The sequence below is a fragment of the Pelmatolapia mariae genome, linkage group LG7 (genome assembly GCF_036321145.2).
Source record: "Pelmatolapia mariae isolate MD_Pm_ZW linkage group LG7, Pm_UMD_F_2, whole genome shotgun sequence".
Lineage (NCBI taxonomy): Eukaryota > Metazoa > Chordata > Actinopteri > Cichliformes > Cichlidae > Pelmatolapia > Pelmatolapia mariae.
Genome location: NC_086233.1, coordinates 6,238,755 through 6,256,503, shown reverse-complemented (window position 1 = coordinate 6,256,503; position 17,749 = coordinate 6,238,755). Strand labels below are relative to the sequence as shown.

At 38.5% G+C, this 17,749-nt stretch overlaps 1 protein-coding gene across 1 annotated transcript in view; it reads left to right on the top strand.

The window, feature by feature from the left end:
• Positions 1-9,616, top strand: part of LOC134630417 (spondin-1-like) — a 110,991-nt gene extending 101,375 nt beyond the window's left edge. Inside the window, exons 12-16 of the mRNA XM_063477684.1 lie at positions 1,968-2,138; positions 3,801-3,968; positions 4,140-4,298; positions 6,168-6,365; positions 7,087-9,616. Coding sequence (XP_063333754.1) covers positions 1,968-2,138; positions 3,801-3,968; positions 4,140-4,298; positions 6,168-6,365; positions 7,087-7,241 — 851 coding nt within the window. The 3' untranslated portion in view covers positions 7,242-9,616. The remainder of the gene's footprint in view (positions 1-1,967; positions 2,139-3,800; positions 3,969-4,139; positions 4,299-6,167; positions 6,366-7,086) is intronic.
• Positions 9,617-17,749: the final 8,133 nt, after the last annotated feature.

Below are 17,749 nucleotides of genomic sequence, written 5' to 3'. Positions count from 1 at the left end.
ATAGAATAGAATAGAATTCAACTTTATTGTCATTGCACATGTCACAAGTACAGGCAACAAAATGCAGTTTGCATCCATCCAGAAAGTGCTTTAGCCATAATATAGATATATTACAGAAATGAGTCTGTTATAGGTATGAGGGTACAAAATATGGGTCTATTATGGGTGTGTTACAATGTACACCGTATGAAGGTAGGTTATGAATATGCTATAAGTATAAGTATGTGCAGGCTGTAGTAAGTGTACAAGCTATGTACAGGCTATGAACAGGATATAATTATGAAAACTATACAGAAATATGAAATATAAATCTATACAGAAATGTGAACTATGCAAGTTATAAACAGTTGTAGAATTATAATTATCGTATTGTACAGAATGATTGTCCATACAGCATTTACTGTAGTGGAGTTAAGGTAAGTGAAGTATGTGGATAATGTATACAGAGGCTATATAAAGTGCTTGTGAGTGGTGGTTCAGTCCATGTTATTATTGTGTGTATGTTGTCCATTTGTTTGTTTTTGTCCATTGTGTTTGTGTTCAGTTATATGTGCATGTCACTAAGATTCATGTCTTATTGATGATCCCACTCATTCTATTGGCTCACTAAAGCGTATACATGCAGGGTGTTCCTTATTCAGACTAATTTCAATAGTCCGCTCAGTGCGGCATGACGTCAGGCACCCTCCATTGATTCTAAACGTAGAAGAGGATGGTCAACCCACCATCTACTGTCTGATAGATCTGCAAAAAATGGTATGAGGATATTGTCCAGTAATCCTAAGGCCACTTTAGAGTCAGCATTGGTTGGTAACCTTCAAAAGAGCCACTTTGGGGCAATTTTCTGCCACTGAAAATCTATAGGGAGCTGCAAGAATCCATATATATTATATATGGACCCAACACACACCCAACATAAAGGGTGTAAAAGATCTTTTGCCACATGTGACTGCTCTGCAGTGGGTTACTTACTGTATGATTATTTGGTGTCTGGTGTTATTGTTATTATTCTTATTATATTACACAGCATTACATCAATTTCATGTTTGTGGTACATTTAATAAGTAAAGAGCTGAAATTCAACACTGGCTTTGAATTCACTTTCATAAATCCAATAAAAACAAAAACTGAATCTGATAGCATGTTTGGGCTTTTGAAACAGAGTAAAACTATTCAGGCCACTTTTAGTTCTACCTGTGTTTTTATGTTTTTATTTTATTTGATAATGAATAAATACCCAATTAATAGCTTTGGAAGGTCCCTTAAGAAGCCCGGAGAACTATTCCTGAACTTACAAGGAAATTACACAAAAGCTTGTCTAAGAGAATTCACTCATCACACTATTCAAAGTTTAGCTTTAGCTCATTTCAGATACTGACTAAACTTATTAGAATTATACAAACTCTGGTTTTGCCTTATATACACTATTTCCATGTATGTTTGTAAGTTTTCAATCAATAGGTTTTTACATTTTCCCAGAGGTGGGTTAGGTGAACTGCTTATTATTGTTTTAGTGTTAATATACAGATAATTTAGCTTTTAGGCTCCGTTGATCTCATTCCAGTAACCAGCCCTGCTTTGGAGCAGCTGATATCACCTACCTCACTGACATACAGACACAGACAGGGCAGCATGGTGGCTTTTTGTTTTCATGGCTGCCACTTGTAAGTCAGCAGATTTAAATAAGGACTCTCTTTAAAATTTAAAAAACTGATTTCCAAGAATCTGACCTTTAACCTCTCCATGTCTCTTTGTTTCTGAAACAAGGAATGTTCACAAAGAGAAGTATTTTGGCGACAGTGTATGTTTTATGACGTCTTGTGGAAGCAGACTTCCAGAGTGTTACTTTTATACTGCATACACTGCGCACATTTACAACGCTGAATTTTGCTCAAGTACAAATGCAGGTGTTTACTCAGTAAGAAAAACAAATTGGTGGTTGTCTGCTTTCTCTTCCTGCTGGACAGAGCCCTCGACGTGCATGATGTCAGAGTGGATCAGCTGGTCGGCCTGCAGCGTGTCCTGCGGGATGGGGATGAGGTCTCGAGAGCGATATGTCAAACAGTATCCCGAGGACGGCTCGCTCTGCCAGCTCAACACTGAGGAGACTGAGAAGTGTGTTGTCAACGATGAATGCTGTGAGTCTATTTTTTCTCCCGTATGAACAGATTGACCCAACCAACCAAATTAACAATGCCTTTAATTTGAGCCAGCTGCTACATTTCTTTTTCGCATAGAGTTTAATGTAGCCTGTCGTCTTTAAATTAGAGCATCTAATTTCACCGTGTTTAATATGCAAAATAGTCCAACCAAAAAAAGAAAAAACTTTGTCAAAGAAGCATAAAAGAACAAAGTGAAAAAAATAATAGCATAAATGAAGTAAATAATGCACATTTAATTGATGAACAAGGTGTATTTCATGGCCGTAACATAGTTTAGAACACATGCTCCTAATAAAAACATCAAAGACGCAGCAAAGTTACTTCAGCCATTTTATCTGGATGTTAGCATTAACGTGCACTGGTGCCAGAAAATGTGTGTAGCTGATAAGGAAGTTGTTCCTATAGATCCGATATAAGGTTGCCAGATCGTATCTGTTGGACAGGATATATGTGATTTTCCTCTGAGAGCATTCAGGCAGCCATTTCTGATATCCATTTTGAAACAGAGTGGGGGGACTGGACTTCTCTTAATGCAGTGCACTTTCTGCAAACATCCAATTGTCCATCTATCCATCCATTAGCTACTGCAAATCCAGGACTAGGTCATGGGGCAGCGTTCTAAGCAGAGATGCCAGACTCCCTCTCCTCACCAACACCTCCAGATCACCTGGGGGATGTCAGTGGTTGGATTACACCTACTTTATACACCAAGAAATGTTCTCCAACTCTCACTTTGGGTTACAACTATAATAACATAAGTAAAGTCACTTACATTTTTACATAAAAACAGGTTTTAGAAGTAGTTTTTAAAAAATGATGTGTTTTGGAATCTTGAAGGAGTCTGACTGGCTCAGATCTCTGAGATCAACATTAGACAGAGAAAGCTTTTTATAATTCCCCCTGTAGTGTGGCTGTAGAGCTTGTAACTTGATAAACAGTAATAGCGACAGAGGTTATGAGCTAATTGATCCACTTGGATGCCTTTTGTGCCTGAGTCTTGTTATACTGCCCATGCCAGTGGCTTCATTGCCGTAGTGTCTGTTGCTTCTTTGTAGTTTGATAGGAGTTGATATTGCACTATTTGTGATCATCTTTGTTTGTGATGTTTTTATTGAATTTATGAGAGACACGCTGAGCAGATATGGCTATTCAAGGTCGTCAGACTTCTAGCTTTGTTCCTGGTATTCACTAAGTGAATGATGGTGAAGGTTATCTGTCTTGTATAAAACATGTGCTCTGTATTTGTAAGTTTGGAGAGTAGCCTATTTTATCTCTTGAGTACATTTGCATATTAAAGTAGCAAGGAGTTTTTCTTATTAATGGTCAGAATTAAGTGGAAACTGAAGGAGAGGCAGATCTATAAGCTCTTTATAAAAATACAGAGTAGAAACCATCATATTTACATCACAGTGATGGCTTTTTTTTAGTTTTTTTAAAGGCAAAAGGAGTGTTTTTTCTCCTACTTGTCCTCTATTATTGATCGGTCGGTCAAATTTGCACAGTAGTTATTCCACTGTGCTTAAAATACTAACATATATTAACTGAAAGTGAACTAATGATACATTTTTGCCGTAAATGTTCAATTTTGAGCTGAAACTGATGGATGGGGATGGTTTTTGTATTCTGTCCTTCCAACAGCACTCAGCAGCTGCGTGGTGACTGAGTGGGGGGAGTGGGACCCCTGCAGCGTCACCTGTGGGATTGGCATGAGAAGAAGGGAGCGTATGGTAAAGATGCCCCCTATAGATGGATCCATGTGTAAGACCGAGGTAGCTGAAGTGGAGAAATGCATGATGCCAGAATGCCGTGAGTGAACAGTTGCTGTTTTGTCTTATGTTGTTTTTTTGCATGAGCATTTGTTGGTATATTAACACTTCATTTGCATTTTATTTTAGCTGACTGTAATGAATGAGCAACGTCAGGGGAGTGTTATTATGGTTAGCTACTATAATTACGTGTGTGTATCACTTAAACCAGATACCATCCCCTGCATGCTGTCGCCTTGGTCGGAGTGGAGTGAGTGTAGTGTCACATGTGGACGGGGCATCCGAACACGGCAGAGGATGCTGAAGTCTGATCCTGCAGAGTGCACTGAAGAGCTGGAGCAGACAGAGAAGTGCATGCTGCCTGAGTGTCGTAAGTGCTTTTTTGTTGTTGTTGTTGTTGTTCTTAGGTAGATACCGGGTACAGCTCACACTCTCACATCTAAAACCAGCCAAACACAAAAGAGCACTGAAGATTAAACGATCCCTGTTTGCATTAACTGAACTGGATTACATGAGAAAAGTGGAGACTAAATTTTTGAAAGTAATACAGAAAGCCAGAATATATTAACATAGTAACTAGTTACCTATTAATGCTAATATCTGATCACACCAGCTCAATGCATTTGGAAATTTGGAGGTGGTCAAGATAACCTGCTGAAATTCAAACTGACCATTAAAACGGCAACTAACATTGCTTTAAGTGACTTTATATTTCAGAAACTGCTGATCTACCAGGTTTTTCCCACGTAACTATCTCTACGGTTTGCAAATAATAGTGAGAAAAAGAGATCCAAATATCCGATGAGCAGCATTTCTCTGTGAGAAAATGCCTTGTTGATGCCAGAAGTCAGAAGAGAAAGGCAAGAATGCTTTAACCTGATAGGAAGGCAACAGTAATTCAAAATAGCCACTTGTTACAACCAACTTCAGCTGATATGTAATAATTCTTAGGAATCCTTTCTACAAAGATTCCTAAGAATGCAGGAAATAAGAGTCTCATCCTCCATATTTCCTCAGATAGGACCCTGGACTTCATCTGTGCCCCTCCTAATAATCAAACAAAACCTACCCCCTGAGGTATCAACCTCAAAAGTCACATTTTGGTCAGGCTTTAATGATATTACTAAGAAAGGTGTTAAAAACTGTTTTTTTTTTTTTCTTTTCTTGTTTGACTATAGAAGGGGCTAGTTAATCAGGGTGTCAGTGATTTCCTCCAGGACTAAAACAGTGGCGCTGCCACACTTACTAGACATAAATCACACACAACGCAGAGTCATTCCCATCTTCATAGCCAAAGAGTAAGATTTATTCTCCTTGCCCACAGTGTATTTCAGTAATTATTTAACATGCCCCCATCACTTTTTCTCAGACTTGGGGACTATGTGGAGTCATATGTCATTGCTTAAGAGCTGAAACTTGCAGAGCAGGGGACTAGCAGAGAATTGACAATAGTAATCACTTGCCTTTGAGCACAGCAAAGTTTTTTGTATGATAAATTAGTCATGTACAGGGTTAGAAATTAACTTCATTAAAAAATGATTCCATAAACCATTTCGTCGTGTTTAAGATGTAGCAACTTTGCATGAAATGAATTCAGCCCATTCCCCTAAATTGACCACATGCCACATGTGACTAGTAGCACTATAGTGTGACAAAAACATGACTGAACACCATATTGGATTGGTCATTTCCAATCACGATATAGCATGCACTGCTGGCTTTTAGAAATCTTTTATCTGCATAAACTTTATAATTTTGGTATAAAAGTGAGCACCTGCCGTGCTCATTGGGAGTTGATCTGTATAATGTGAATACACTAGTTGCATAGTTCCATGCTAACTAAGACTTAACAAAGGTTAAGTCTTAGTTAGCATGGTGTGCAACACTCTCTGTGCTCCAGAGCATTCGGGGCTGTAACTGTAAATGTTCATCAGCACTCATGGTGTCATGCTGGTGACAGTATTAAATCAGGATCCAAGCAAAAACCAAGAAAGAAATGGATATAGAAATAGAAAAAAAGTATAATAATAATATTTAAAGGCTATGTAACAATGAACCAACAAAGTCAAGACAAAAGCACACTAAGTAAACGCCAGGGAGAAGATAATAAGGTCAAGTGAGCTCACCAATCCTGGAGTAGCTCTTTTTAAATTTTGTGCCAGTTCCTAGCTGGTGCTTTATCTTTCCCTCCATGTTTACCTTTTCCCCTTCTCTTCCTTTTGTCCTTCCATCTATCTAGCTGTCGACTGCATGGTCTCAGAGTGGTCAGAGTGGTCAGAGTGCAACAAGACCTGTGGTAAAGGACACACCATTCGGACCCGTATGATCAAAGTGGAGCCACAGTTTGGAGGCAGCTATTGTCCTGAGACCATCCAGAGGAAGAAGTGCAAGCTCCGGAAGTGTCGGCGAAAACCGATTAAGGAGGAAGAGGTGCCAGGTTGGTCGTGGTAGTCTGTTAAAACTGCTTCATGTAGCATTTAGACATTTTAACGAGCCGATGTTTTAGATGGTTAGTGGTTTTATTCCAGCAAAGCAATTTAAGTCAGGACTGAGATACTAGACAAACCCTGATATATTCATCTGCAGCCGTTTGTTTTTGGTGGCATGGCTCCATGTGGGACCTAGCTAGTTAGACGTGAGTAACCGTATCAACAGATCCATGAGGTTACATTGGCTTGCAATGACATCGCCTGAGTTTGATTTTGTGACCTGTTTAAACTAAAGTTGTTTCCTGATAGAAATATAGAATGTGGAAATATACCACATTAACAAATGTGATACACAGACATTAAGTCTTTAGTATCCATGTCCGCAATAGAAGATAGTCGATGCAAAGGGTCGAGCAAGAGTGCAGACAAGCATGAGAACACACAGAGCAGAGATGTTCAGTGAAGCTACTTTCAGCTGCTCCCTTATTCACAAGAGACTGCTAAAGGAGATAGCTCCACATGTTTTGATTTGGCCGATCATTCTTTTTGCTCTTAAAAAACACGAGATGCCCTTCCTGACGCAACCGAAGGGATTTGTCTCTCCTTCCGAGATCGAAGCCTCTGTATAAGAGAAATAATGAACAAATGTTTAAGTTCATGCAATTTCGGGATATTTTGCTTTTCCTTGTAATTTTTTCTATTAACTAAGAGTCTGTTTTATTCCATCAGGTTGCAGGATGCAGCCGTGGTCTAGCTGGACAGAGTGTACCAAACCGTGCGGCGGAGGGATCCAGGAGCGTTTCAGGGTGGCAAAGAAAAGAACAAAGTCCAAAGGCTGTAAGGACAGGAAGGAGATCCGTGCCTGTAACGCTCGGGAATGCTAGGGGGCACTGCTAAGCTACAGAGAGGCAGGGAGGTGTGCAGTGGATTAAACATGAAAGTCAGAATTCATTAAAAACAGTGGTGACAGAGATTGATTTTTTTTATATAGCTGGGAGGAGACGTACAGGATTATTATGGGTTATTATTGGAAAAAATCTGAGGATTTATTTAAGGATTTAAGAAAGGGAAGGAATAAGAAGAATAAGACGTAATGACATGCTGTTTTAGTGACGATTTTGTGGACATTTAGTTAACAGGGTTGATTTATTTTCCTTTTAGAGCATAGTGGAAGTATTAGAGAGAAAGCCTGTGTCCTGCAAAAAAAAGAAGAAGAAGGAAACCTGACGCTAAAGTAACCTAATACATATTTTGCAACAAACTTTAACTTTTTAGTTAGGTTTTGTTTACTCCTGGTAGGAAAGTATTTTCTGGGTATTTTCACCAAAATCTCCCTGTCCTCTGCAGCACCTCCAAAACATTGATTTAGCTACTAAAAAATCAGGAGCTGAGCTTTTTAGCAAAAGCTGGATACTTTTAATGTACTATTTATGTAAAGGCTCTACTGGGGAGAATTCAAAATTAGCATTAGCTAAGTGGATTACACGCTCTGTATTGGAAATATGTTAACCTGCTTTGTCCCTATTAAGATGCCTCCTATAACACTACCAGTCAACTTTAATCTGACCATTAAATGCCATTAATACTGTACTACTTTACTTTGATTTAGTGTTTCATCCAGTGCTACTGTTATATTAAGATTTCTTGCACAGGAAAAATATTAGTTCAGTGAGAGCTATTATACTCAAAAGAATATTATGTACATCTGTACTATAAAGTCAGACACATGATAACAGGAGGAGCAGGGTGGAGGGCAGTTGTAAAGCAGCCTGTAGTGACAGTGGAGAAGCTGGATGGATGAATGTGTAGAAGGGAATCAGCCGGGATCGTGACCGAGTGTGAAATTGTGATCTGTCTGGACTAAAGCCATGTTTAATTATTACTCTTAGTTTGTGTGGTAAAAGGATGCAACTTCTACCTGGTTGGCTGAGGGAAAATGAAAACTACATAAAAGACAATGAGAAAACGCACTGAGTGGCTCCGTTCAAAAAGCACAAAATCCATCTTCTAGTGTGTCTAGTTCACTGACACATCACTCATTATGTAAAATGTTTAGTGCACACCATTTTCCACTGGGCTCTGTGAAGGGCTATTTTTTGGACATGTGCAGTCACTGTAAGGGTGACAGTGAAACAGCAATTGCATTGCAGAGCCAGGATAACTCTTCCCCTTGCTTTCAGACTTCAGGCTAAACAAACTAAGTTGGTTCTCACAAACATCAGAGGATAAGTTTATACATCCAACTCAATTGGATCAGTGTAAAAGAAGCCTGTTTCTCAAAATGTTAATGTGCTACTCCAGTGTTATTGTTGTATGAAGTAAACTTAACGTCAGATAATGGAAACGGAAACATTTTTAGGATGTATTACCCACTGATTTAAAAATGAGCTTCGGTTCTGGTGAGAAAAAAATCCCAAGGATTGAATAATTGACTGCAAACTAACTGTGAAAATCTTCTTCTTTTTTTTTGCAAGACATAGATGGTAACACAGAAGTCTCTAAAAATCTGAGGATGTACGTACATTCACTATCTAACCAACACATATAAATGACACTGCTATGTAATTACTAAAAACCACTTTCCTTATGAACAGACCATTTCAGTGGAGATGTTTTATACTGTTAAAATGAGTCTTTATATACTGTACTGCTGTTTATCTGTCATTTCAGCTGATGTAGCATCAAGCCTGCGATAGCTCTCATTCTGTCAGAAGAGTTTATTTTAGCATGTTCAGAGATGATTATGTTATATTTGGACATCACGCTTTATCAGCTGTAGTTGCGGTCGTAAAACACTAGCGAAATGACTGTATCTGCTTTGTTCAGACGGAGCCTTAGAAGTGTTTTAGACATCTTACACATCTGCTGGCTGTAAAAGGCATATGTACTGTAGAGGATATAGAAGTTTCTACAGTATTCAAACCTGTAGGATAGATCAATGTACAGCAGACTGTTACTGGGACCTTGGTTACAACACATTTTTCCCATGTATTGTTTTTACTGCGCTTTGAGAAGATAAAATTGATTTGTAAAATCTTTTGGGGATTTTTTTTTTTTTTTTTTTTTTTTTTTGCATTACTTAGCAGATTTTGTTGCATTTTTTTATAAGAATGTCAACACAAAGGTGTGTTTTCTGTAGATGTTTTCTCTGAAGTCACTTTCTTTTATTTACAAGGCTCTTTCTTTTGTTTCTTTATGTCTGTACCACGTGACTATTTTGTAAGAAACCACCTTTACAATAAAAAAATGGTAAATGTGAGAGTCATGGAGTCATTGCACTAATGAAGCTCTTCCTTCAGCATGTTGTGTAAGAACCAACAATGACAACAAGGTGACAAGTGAAGAAGCAATATTGTCCTTCAAATAAAAGAAGAAACATGCACCACATACAACATTGAAACTTTATAATAACCACCGCTAATAAATAGTTCCTTGATAACTAATATTCGGCCTTGTATAAAGTGCTAAGTGATGACTACAATACTACAAAATTGATCTAACTTAGTCAGACTATATTTGCTGTATTTAAATGTCTTAAGGATGAGAACAAACTTGCTGATCAGTAATGAAACATTGCAAAACACCAATTTAATAGTCTTTTAATTCATGATAAGAAAATGACATATTTTAACAATACTTCTGGTAAGTGGATATTAGTTATCATACCACTGTTTAATGTTAAATTAGCTTTACAAAAGTTATATAAATAAATAGCAATAATAACAGTAGTTATTGCATCCATGAGGCATAACATTATGACCATCTGCCTAATATTGTGCTAATTCCTCTTTTGCTGCCAAAACATTTCCAGCCTGTGGAGCCCTGGACTTCTTTAGACCCCTGAAGGTGTGCTGCGGCACCAAGATGTTTTCAACAAAGTTGTGTAAGTTGCGAGCTGGGGCCATTATGAATCTGACTTGTTTGTCCAGCACATCTCACAGATGCTCAATTGGACTGACTGGCCTGGAGAATTTGTGGTCAACACCTCAAACTTGTAGTTCTCCTCCTTCTGATACACTTTTGCTTTGTGGCAAGGCGCATTATAATGCTGAAAGAGTACCTTTTCCATGAAAGGATGTACACAAAAATACTTTGGTTATACATGGTGGTATGTGCCAAAGTAACATCCACATGGATGGCAGGACCCAGTGTTTCCCAGCAAAACACTGCCCGGAGCATCACACTCCCTCTGCTGTCTTGCCTTTTTTCTACAGTCCTGGTGCCAGGTCATCACAGTTTGGTCCTTGTCAAACTTGCTTAAATCACTGAATTATGTCCATTTTTCCCACTTTTCACTTGCTCCCTAACATATCCGCCTGACTAACAGGTCTGACTACCAGATAAATAGATGACCAGCGTTACTCACTTCACCTGTCAGTGATCATAATGTATTCTGGAGTCAGATGCGAGGTCCATCAGCTAAGGCCGGGCTGAAATTGTGTGATGCGAAAGGACAACGATCCTAAGGACAGCAACAACTCTGGACTTGTGCTGTGGTGGGACCTCAAGATAGAGGTGCATAAATGGATCCTCACAAACCTCAATGAACTGACGCAATGTTGTAAAGAAGACTGGGCCTGAATTCCTCCACAACAATGTGAGTGTTTCATAGTCGTACAGAAAATAATTAAGTTATTGCTACTAAAAATGGTTCTAAAGGGTTTAAAATCATTGCTTTCACACACTGCATCTACATTTTTGGCTCAGTTTTTGTTCAGTAAATAACAGGACTGTGTAATATGTCATGTTGTTGCTCAAAAAAGTTGTATTTGCCTAATTTTAGCACTGTTATACGACGAGATGATTTGTTTTCGGGGTGTACTTGCTTTTTCATATGACTGTATGCATGCATTGAAAAATATGACACAAAGAGGAGTCCAGGTTCAGTGAGAATATGTATCTTCATTTATTTATTATTTATTCTTACCATAAATAACAGTCTTTTTCATAATAATCAAGATTTCTGGTTCTTTCCTCACCCCGAAGTTCGTAAATAGTACAGGAATGAGTGCTAATATAATTACATTTTTGGGTGCTAGTATATCAGCTACACTCATAGATGATATAATAGCCAAACTGATTTAAACAAGTCCTTTTGGCTTGTAGTTGACTGTTATAACTGCACAGAGTTTGGGGCCCTAGTCTAGTCCAGCCAGGCTTATTTGATAAGAAGATACAAGTAATTCAGCAGATGAACTTCAGTGACAGGGTTTCTACAATTATTCTGCAGTCGGTTTTGTGGTATTTAGAGTTCTTGTGTCTGATGTACTTGCAATGTAATTCCACTAGATGGAGATACAGGCATGAGGATGGCAGTTCTTCTGTAGGAGTGGACTAAAAATGTAGTCCGACTTATTCAGTGTCTGTTAACATAGTTGGCTTATATTCAGATTAACAGTTTCATAATGGCTATAACCCTACTTTGCATCTGCTGTCTATCATCTACTGAAATGCTTATACCTGACATTAAAAACATGGCCAAAATAAAAGCTGAGGTAGAGCAGTCTGCATCATTTGTTTTTAAGTTCCACCACATGAAATTATACATTTCCCATAATGGCTCCTTTTGCTGCACCTGCATTGAAAACCAGTTTCTATAAAACGCCACACTTTCACAATGATAGCAGGCAAACCTGACATGTCCTAGAATGACATTACTATGACTTCAGCAGAGTTGGTTTTCTCTGTCTAATAAGAAGACCACAGTCATACAATCCGTTATTTCTAATATTCCAGAAAAATGTGTAAAAATAAAAATGTGGATTGATGGTTTAAGATAAAAGGCACAAAGACTACATATTTAAACTGACTTAACTTAAAAATATAATAACCTCATAAAACCTGAAGTCTCATAACTTGCAACTCTGAACCTTGACTGCTTGTTTAACAAACCTGTGCAATCCAATGAGACTTTAAGTGTCATCAAGTCAGCCCACATATCATATTCTTATGAATAAGAGATGCTAGAGAAAGTACAATATAGCTTTTTATGCACCAAAGATCAATATTGAATGATGTTTTGAAGCTGCTGGGTTCTGGGCAATAACTTTCAGCTCAAACAGTGAGAGCAACAATTAGACATGCTTTCAGCTGAGAACAGGGCACAAGCACTTTATGACAGTTCCCATGACAATGACTGCAGTCACTTTCCTTTAAAACCTTGGACCCTGAAAAGTTCATCTGAGGATAGGTGTCCTGATGCAGTGATAACATTGTTGCAATATTTAATAATTTAACTCCCAAAACTCATGTTGTTATTTTGAATTCTTAGCAACAAGCCAAGGGGCATTGGCTGGGCAAGGGTAAACATATGAAATGATGCCTCCTGTAGAATTCTTGAGAAAATCTGGTGTCCTGCACATAGATGCAATATATATTCTAAATCAAATAGGCTTACACTAGATACTGTCTACCTGCACTATCACTTATTTGTTCACTCAGGCTTGTGTGTTTGCCTTTTTCCTTCATTAGAGATAGAGGCTCTAATGAAGCTTCATAATAAATACAATACATACATTCACCAGCCACTTAGATACACAGGTTCACTGCACTTTCATGCAAATATCTAATCAGCTAATCAAATGGTAGAAACTCATTCCATTTAAGGATGTAGACATGATCAAGACCATCTGCTGAAGTTCAAACCGAGCATCAGAATGGGGAAGAAAGGTGATTTAATCGACTTTGGTGCCAGAAGGCTTGTTCTGGGTATTTCAAAAACTGCTGATCTACTAGGATTTTCCCACACCAGCATCTCTGGAGTTTAGAGAGAATGATCGGAAAAGGGAAAAGATCCGGTGATGTCAGAGGTTAGAAGGCAATGCCAGACTGCTTCAAGCTGGTAGGAAAGCAATAATAACTCAAATTTGTTAGAATAAAGGAATGCAAATAAGCATCTCTAAATACACAACATGTCAAATATTGAAGCAGACAAGCAAAAAAAGCACAAGCAAACACTGTGTGCCTCACAAGAGTCTCACAAGAGTCTTTCTACCTTGCCCATACAGTTTGTATGGGCAAGGTAGAAAGACTAATTTAAACATGTAAAATGTGTATTTATTTATGCCATAATATGAAGCATACAGATACTCATGAAAAAATGTAATAATAGGGGTGCTAGTTTAGCTGGCTGTGTTAAATAAGCAACCAGTATGACAGAAGGTCACTGCAGAGGCCCAGGTTTCATTCCACCCTCAGCCACTTCCCAAATGTCAGTGTCCCCCTCTCCTGACTCCTCCACTGTCCTGTCTAGTAAGCTAAAAGGATAAAAGGGCTCAAAACAAAAATCTTTAACATATTATATACGATGGTATGGTGGGTTCTCATGCACTAAAGTCTGTTCTAGACACAAACATCACCACATTCCTGCTTCTTGGTAGAAGTAATGTCAAAAGAGTGTCAAAACTCTGGCAGTTCTCTGTTATGTCTCCAGGACAGCTGTTTTGCTCTCCTCTGTAATGACTAACCTGTGGATCCTGTGATAGTCTTGATTTCTGCTGCAACATTTGGAAAGTAGAGATCAAAGCTGTTGTATGCATGAAACATGAATACATACAGTACTGTGCAAAGGTTTTAGGCACGTGGAAAGCGAATGCTTTCAAAAATGGAAGTGTTAATCATTTATTTTCATTATTAGCAAAATGCAGTGAATGAACAAAAGAGAAATCTAAATCAAATCAATATTTGGTGTGATCACCCTTTTCCTTCAAAACAGCATCAATTCTTCTACTTGCACACAATTTTTGAAGGAACTTGGCTGGTAGGTTGTTCCAAACGTCTTGGAGAACTAAACACAGATCTTCTGTGGATGTAGGCTTCCTCACATCCTTCTGTCTTTTCATGTAATCCCAGACACACTCGATGATGTTGGCATCAGGGCTCTGTGGAGGTCATACCATCACTTCCAGTACTTTTTTACGCTGAAGATAGTTCTTAGTGACTTTGGCTGTATGTTTGGGCTCGTTGTCCTGCTGCAGAATACATTTGGGGCCAATAAACAATCAGTTATATTTCTGAAAGCATTCTTTGTTTACAGCATTTTTTCACACCTGCCTAAAACCTTTGCACAGTGCTGTAGCTCCATCCTGTCCTGTGTCAGGTAGAAAGGTAAACATGCAGTAGATTCATCTACCTTGATAAAAACTCAAGGTAGATGAATCTAAATAACTTGGATCAACAATTCAAAGCAATGGCGAGGTGAAAAAGAGAGTGCAGGCAGGGTGGAGTGGGTGGAGACGAGTGTCAGGGTGGATTTGTTACAGAAGGATAGCGGCAAGAGTGAAAGGGAAGGTTTACAAGATGGTAGTAAGACCTGCTATGATGCATTGTTTGAGGACAGTAGCACTGACAGAAAGACAAGAGGCAGAGCTGTTCTCAAAACCAACGTTGAGTAAACTTCAGCTATCTACCTGTTTGTTTTTGAGTTGAGATTTTTTAGTTCACCTTTCCAAACTGAGCTAGAAAATCTTTAAATAGTTTTAATGGTTCAGTCAACATGCTCAATGGATTTCTTGCTGTGAGCAGAACTGTAGTGTTGGAAACCCTTCAAAAGCAGCTGTGGAGCATTCAAAAGAGACGTTGGGATGTCAGCATCTCTCAAGGGAAGGGGGCGTGAGAAGTGTTAGAACAATCCAATTAAATATTTGTATAAACGTGTGATGGTTAATTCTTGAAGGCAGATTTAAAGGGACAGAGTTTTATTTGTATCTGTGTCTGATACTTCTTAAGAGTTTTGCGAACTTGCAAAGTTAAGAAGTCTACTGTTGTAGAGATTCATGTTTGGGTGTCACATGCACATTATTTCAGGCCACATTCATTCCTTATTGGAAGCAATATTCCTTCTGCACCTCCATCCTTTGGAAGCAGCACTTCTAATCACTGACCCTGCAATTAAGGGGCAAACTAGCAATAAAGTACAATATTTTTAATGAAATAAAAGATGCATACATTTGATTTTTTTCATGGACTTCTCACTCATCCTTTATAAAAGTACCTATACTCACAGCAACATCACATACTGTAGAACATTTTCACTAAAATACCCACACCATTTTGTTCTTGTGCTTCCATCTCTTTGCCACTCTCGTCCCACTTTTGCTCCATATCTGCTGTGCCCATCACTGTAGTGCCACGCGGACATGCAGCAGGTAATATGTGAATAAATCGAACCAAGCTTGCTTTGTGTCCTGTGTCATTGCGGCTTCTGTGTGGTTCACTGTTTTCACTGAGAGGATAAGCAGAAACTGATGTGGTTTCCACAAGAAAGAAAAAAAACTAGGACACAGCAGCATCAACAGTAAGATGACACAGCAAAGAAGAAAATAGAACACAAACTAGAATATAAACATCTGAGGTTATGCAAACTGAAGCTGCTTATTCAACACTCAAATTTTAAGCATCTATTCAAGATTTCAGGTCAAGCTGCTCAACATTCTAACAGTAAGATATAAAGTGACTGCACTTTCATGACTTGGTGTTCCAGTAATAGATACATTGTTTCCATATGCCACGTGGGTAATGCTTTATTTAAGAGACTGCACAGCAGCTATGAGTACAAAGAACTTTCTGCAATCATTTAAACTCAATAAAAGTAGGAACTGATTTGCAAAGTCCCGAAATCGCATCATGTCGTGACATTTTACCTTAGATGATAACATGGTGCAGCCAGAATTTCAGAGGCACAGGCCTTTCACAGTCCTGGAAAAATAAGTACATCACATGATTTAGTAGCTTGTAGAGCCAACATTAGCAGTAAAAACATGACTAAATGAATTTCTGCATGACTTTATCAGTTCACATCATTGTGGGGGAATTGTGTGGCAGAAAATTCTTTCCTTTTTCAGCCATTCTGTAGACTCAGATTATTGTTCGACCTTTATCTGTCAGTGAGATGGCCTTACATTTGACTCTAGGATATTTGGCTCAATGACCACAAGGTGCATAGGTCTTGTGTTCACAAAACAAACCCAGATAATCACCCCTCCACCACCATGCTTGTCAGCTGGTATGCAGCATCCAAACATCTCCACCTTGGTCTCGTCTTCCAAAGGGTATTGTTCCAGAAGTCTTGTCATTTCTATGGAAGCAACTTTTCAAACCTAACATGTGCTACCATGTTAATGTCATGTGCATTTGAATATCAGTCCCTGGCTACTACTTACCTTCTTGATTCCTATGGAGGAAATATGTGCTAAGTTGAAAACGTTCTTTTTACATGATTGTATCTAAAGATATAAAATTTAAAAAACCTGGAGAGGAACTGGACAATCAAGCAGAATCCCAAATTAAGCTATAGGGCAGGTGCTTAGGATGCTGATGTTCACCACCTAGGTTTGGAATGCTAGACTGTTGACATTTCCTGATTAAAATGAGTAAAATCTTTATCATGAGTTTACCTGTTATGTAAGCAGTGGACGTGTTCAACCCACTCACAGTCAGTGAAAGATTGTAAAATACCAAGATAGTGACCACAATTTATTTTTATAGGAAAACGTGTGTGCTAAATTTAATAACAAAAATATTTTGTTGCATTTTCATTTCATTGAATTACATAATTGTAAACCCCATGGTAGTGCTAGAGGAAATGACAGAGCAGGGGACAAAAAAAGTCATTGGGATGCAACCTCCTGGGACCAAGGATGCAACTGCATCCCACTTCACTGAATAAAAATGCACTTGCTGGTGATGCCTGATATGAACTCCCAGCAATCCATCCAAGTAAAACAAATAGACAAACAAAAACCCAAAACAAACAAACAAAATCCCAACGATAATCCACTTATTTTTGTGATGCCAGATGCTGAGGCTTATGATCATTTAGTAACAACACTATAGAGGGCAAGTCATAATCATGATCTCCAAAGAAAGAACATACATAAAAATACTGTATGCGGTTCCCTGAACCTCAGAAAGCATTTCTTGAAACCCCTGTTTTATTCAGGGGCCCCTTCTGTCATCAATCTGCCTGTCCCTCTGGGATCTGCTTTATCCAGTTTACTAGCATTGGCGGACAACTGAAAGACACCAGGAGCTCAAAGTCTAGAGATCTGATTTGCCAGCAGATGTGAAATATGCATGATCTCATCTACAGAAGTCAATCGAATCTCTCTGCTTTTCATTTCAGGTTCTAAAAATAACATACATGCTTCTTTGCACCTTTGATGTGCTTGAAAATTAATTCGAAAAGATTTATGTGATGCCTACTGCTGAATAGAAATGGATGAATGAATATGTTATTGGCATGGACTGAAAGTGACGCTAGAAAGGGACAAAACTGAAATGTTTTGCATGCAAATATTCAGGAAGAGGACTTAACTGCATACAACTGTGTTGTGAACTAAGACGAGGAGAAGTGGACTGCAAATAAGACATGACACAGCTGGAGATCAGATAG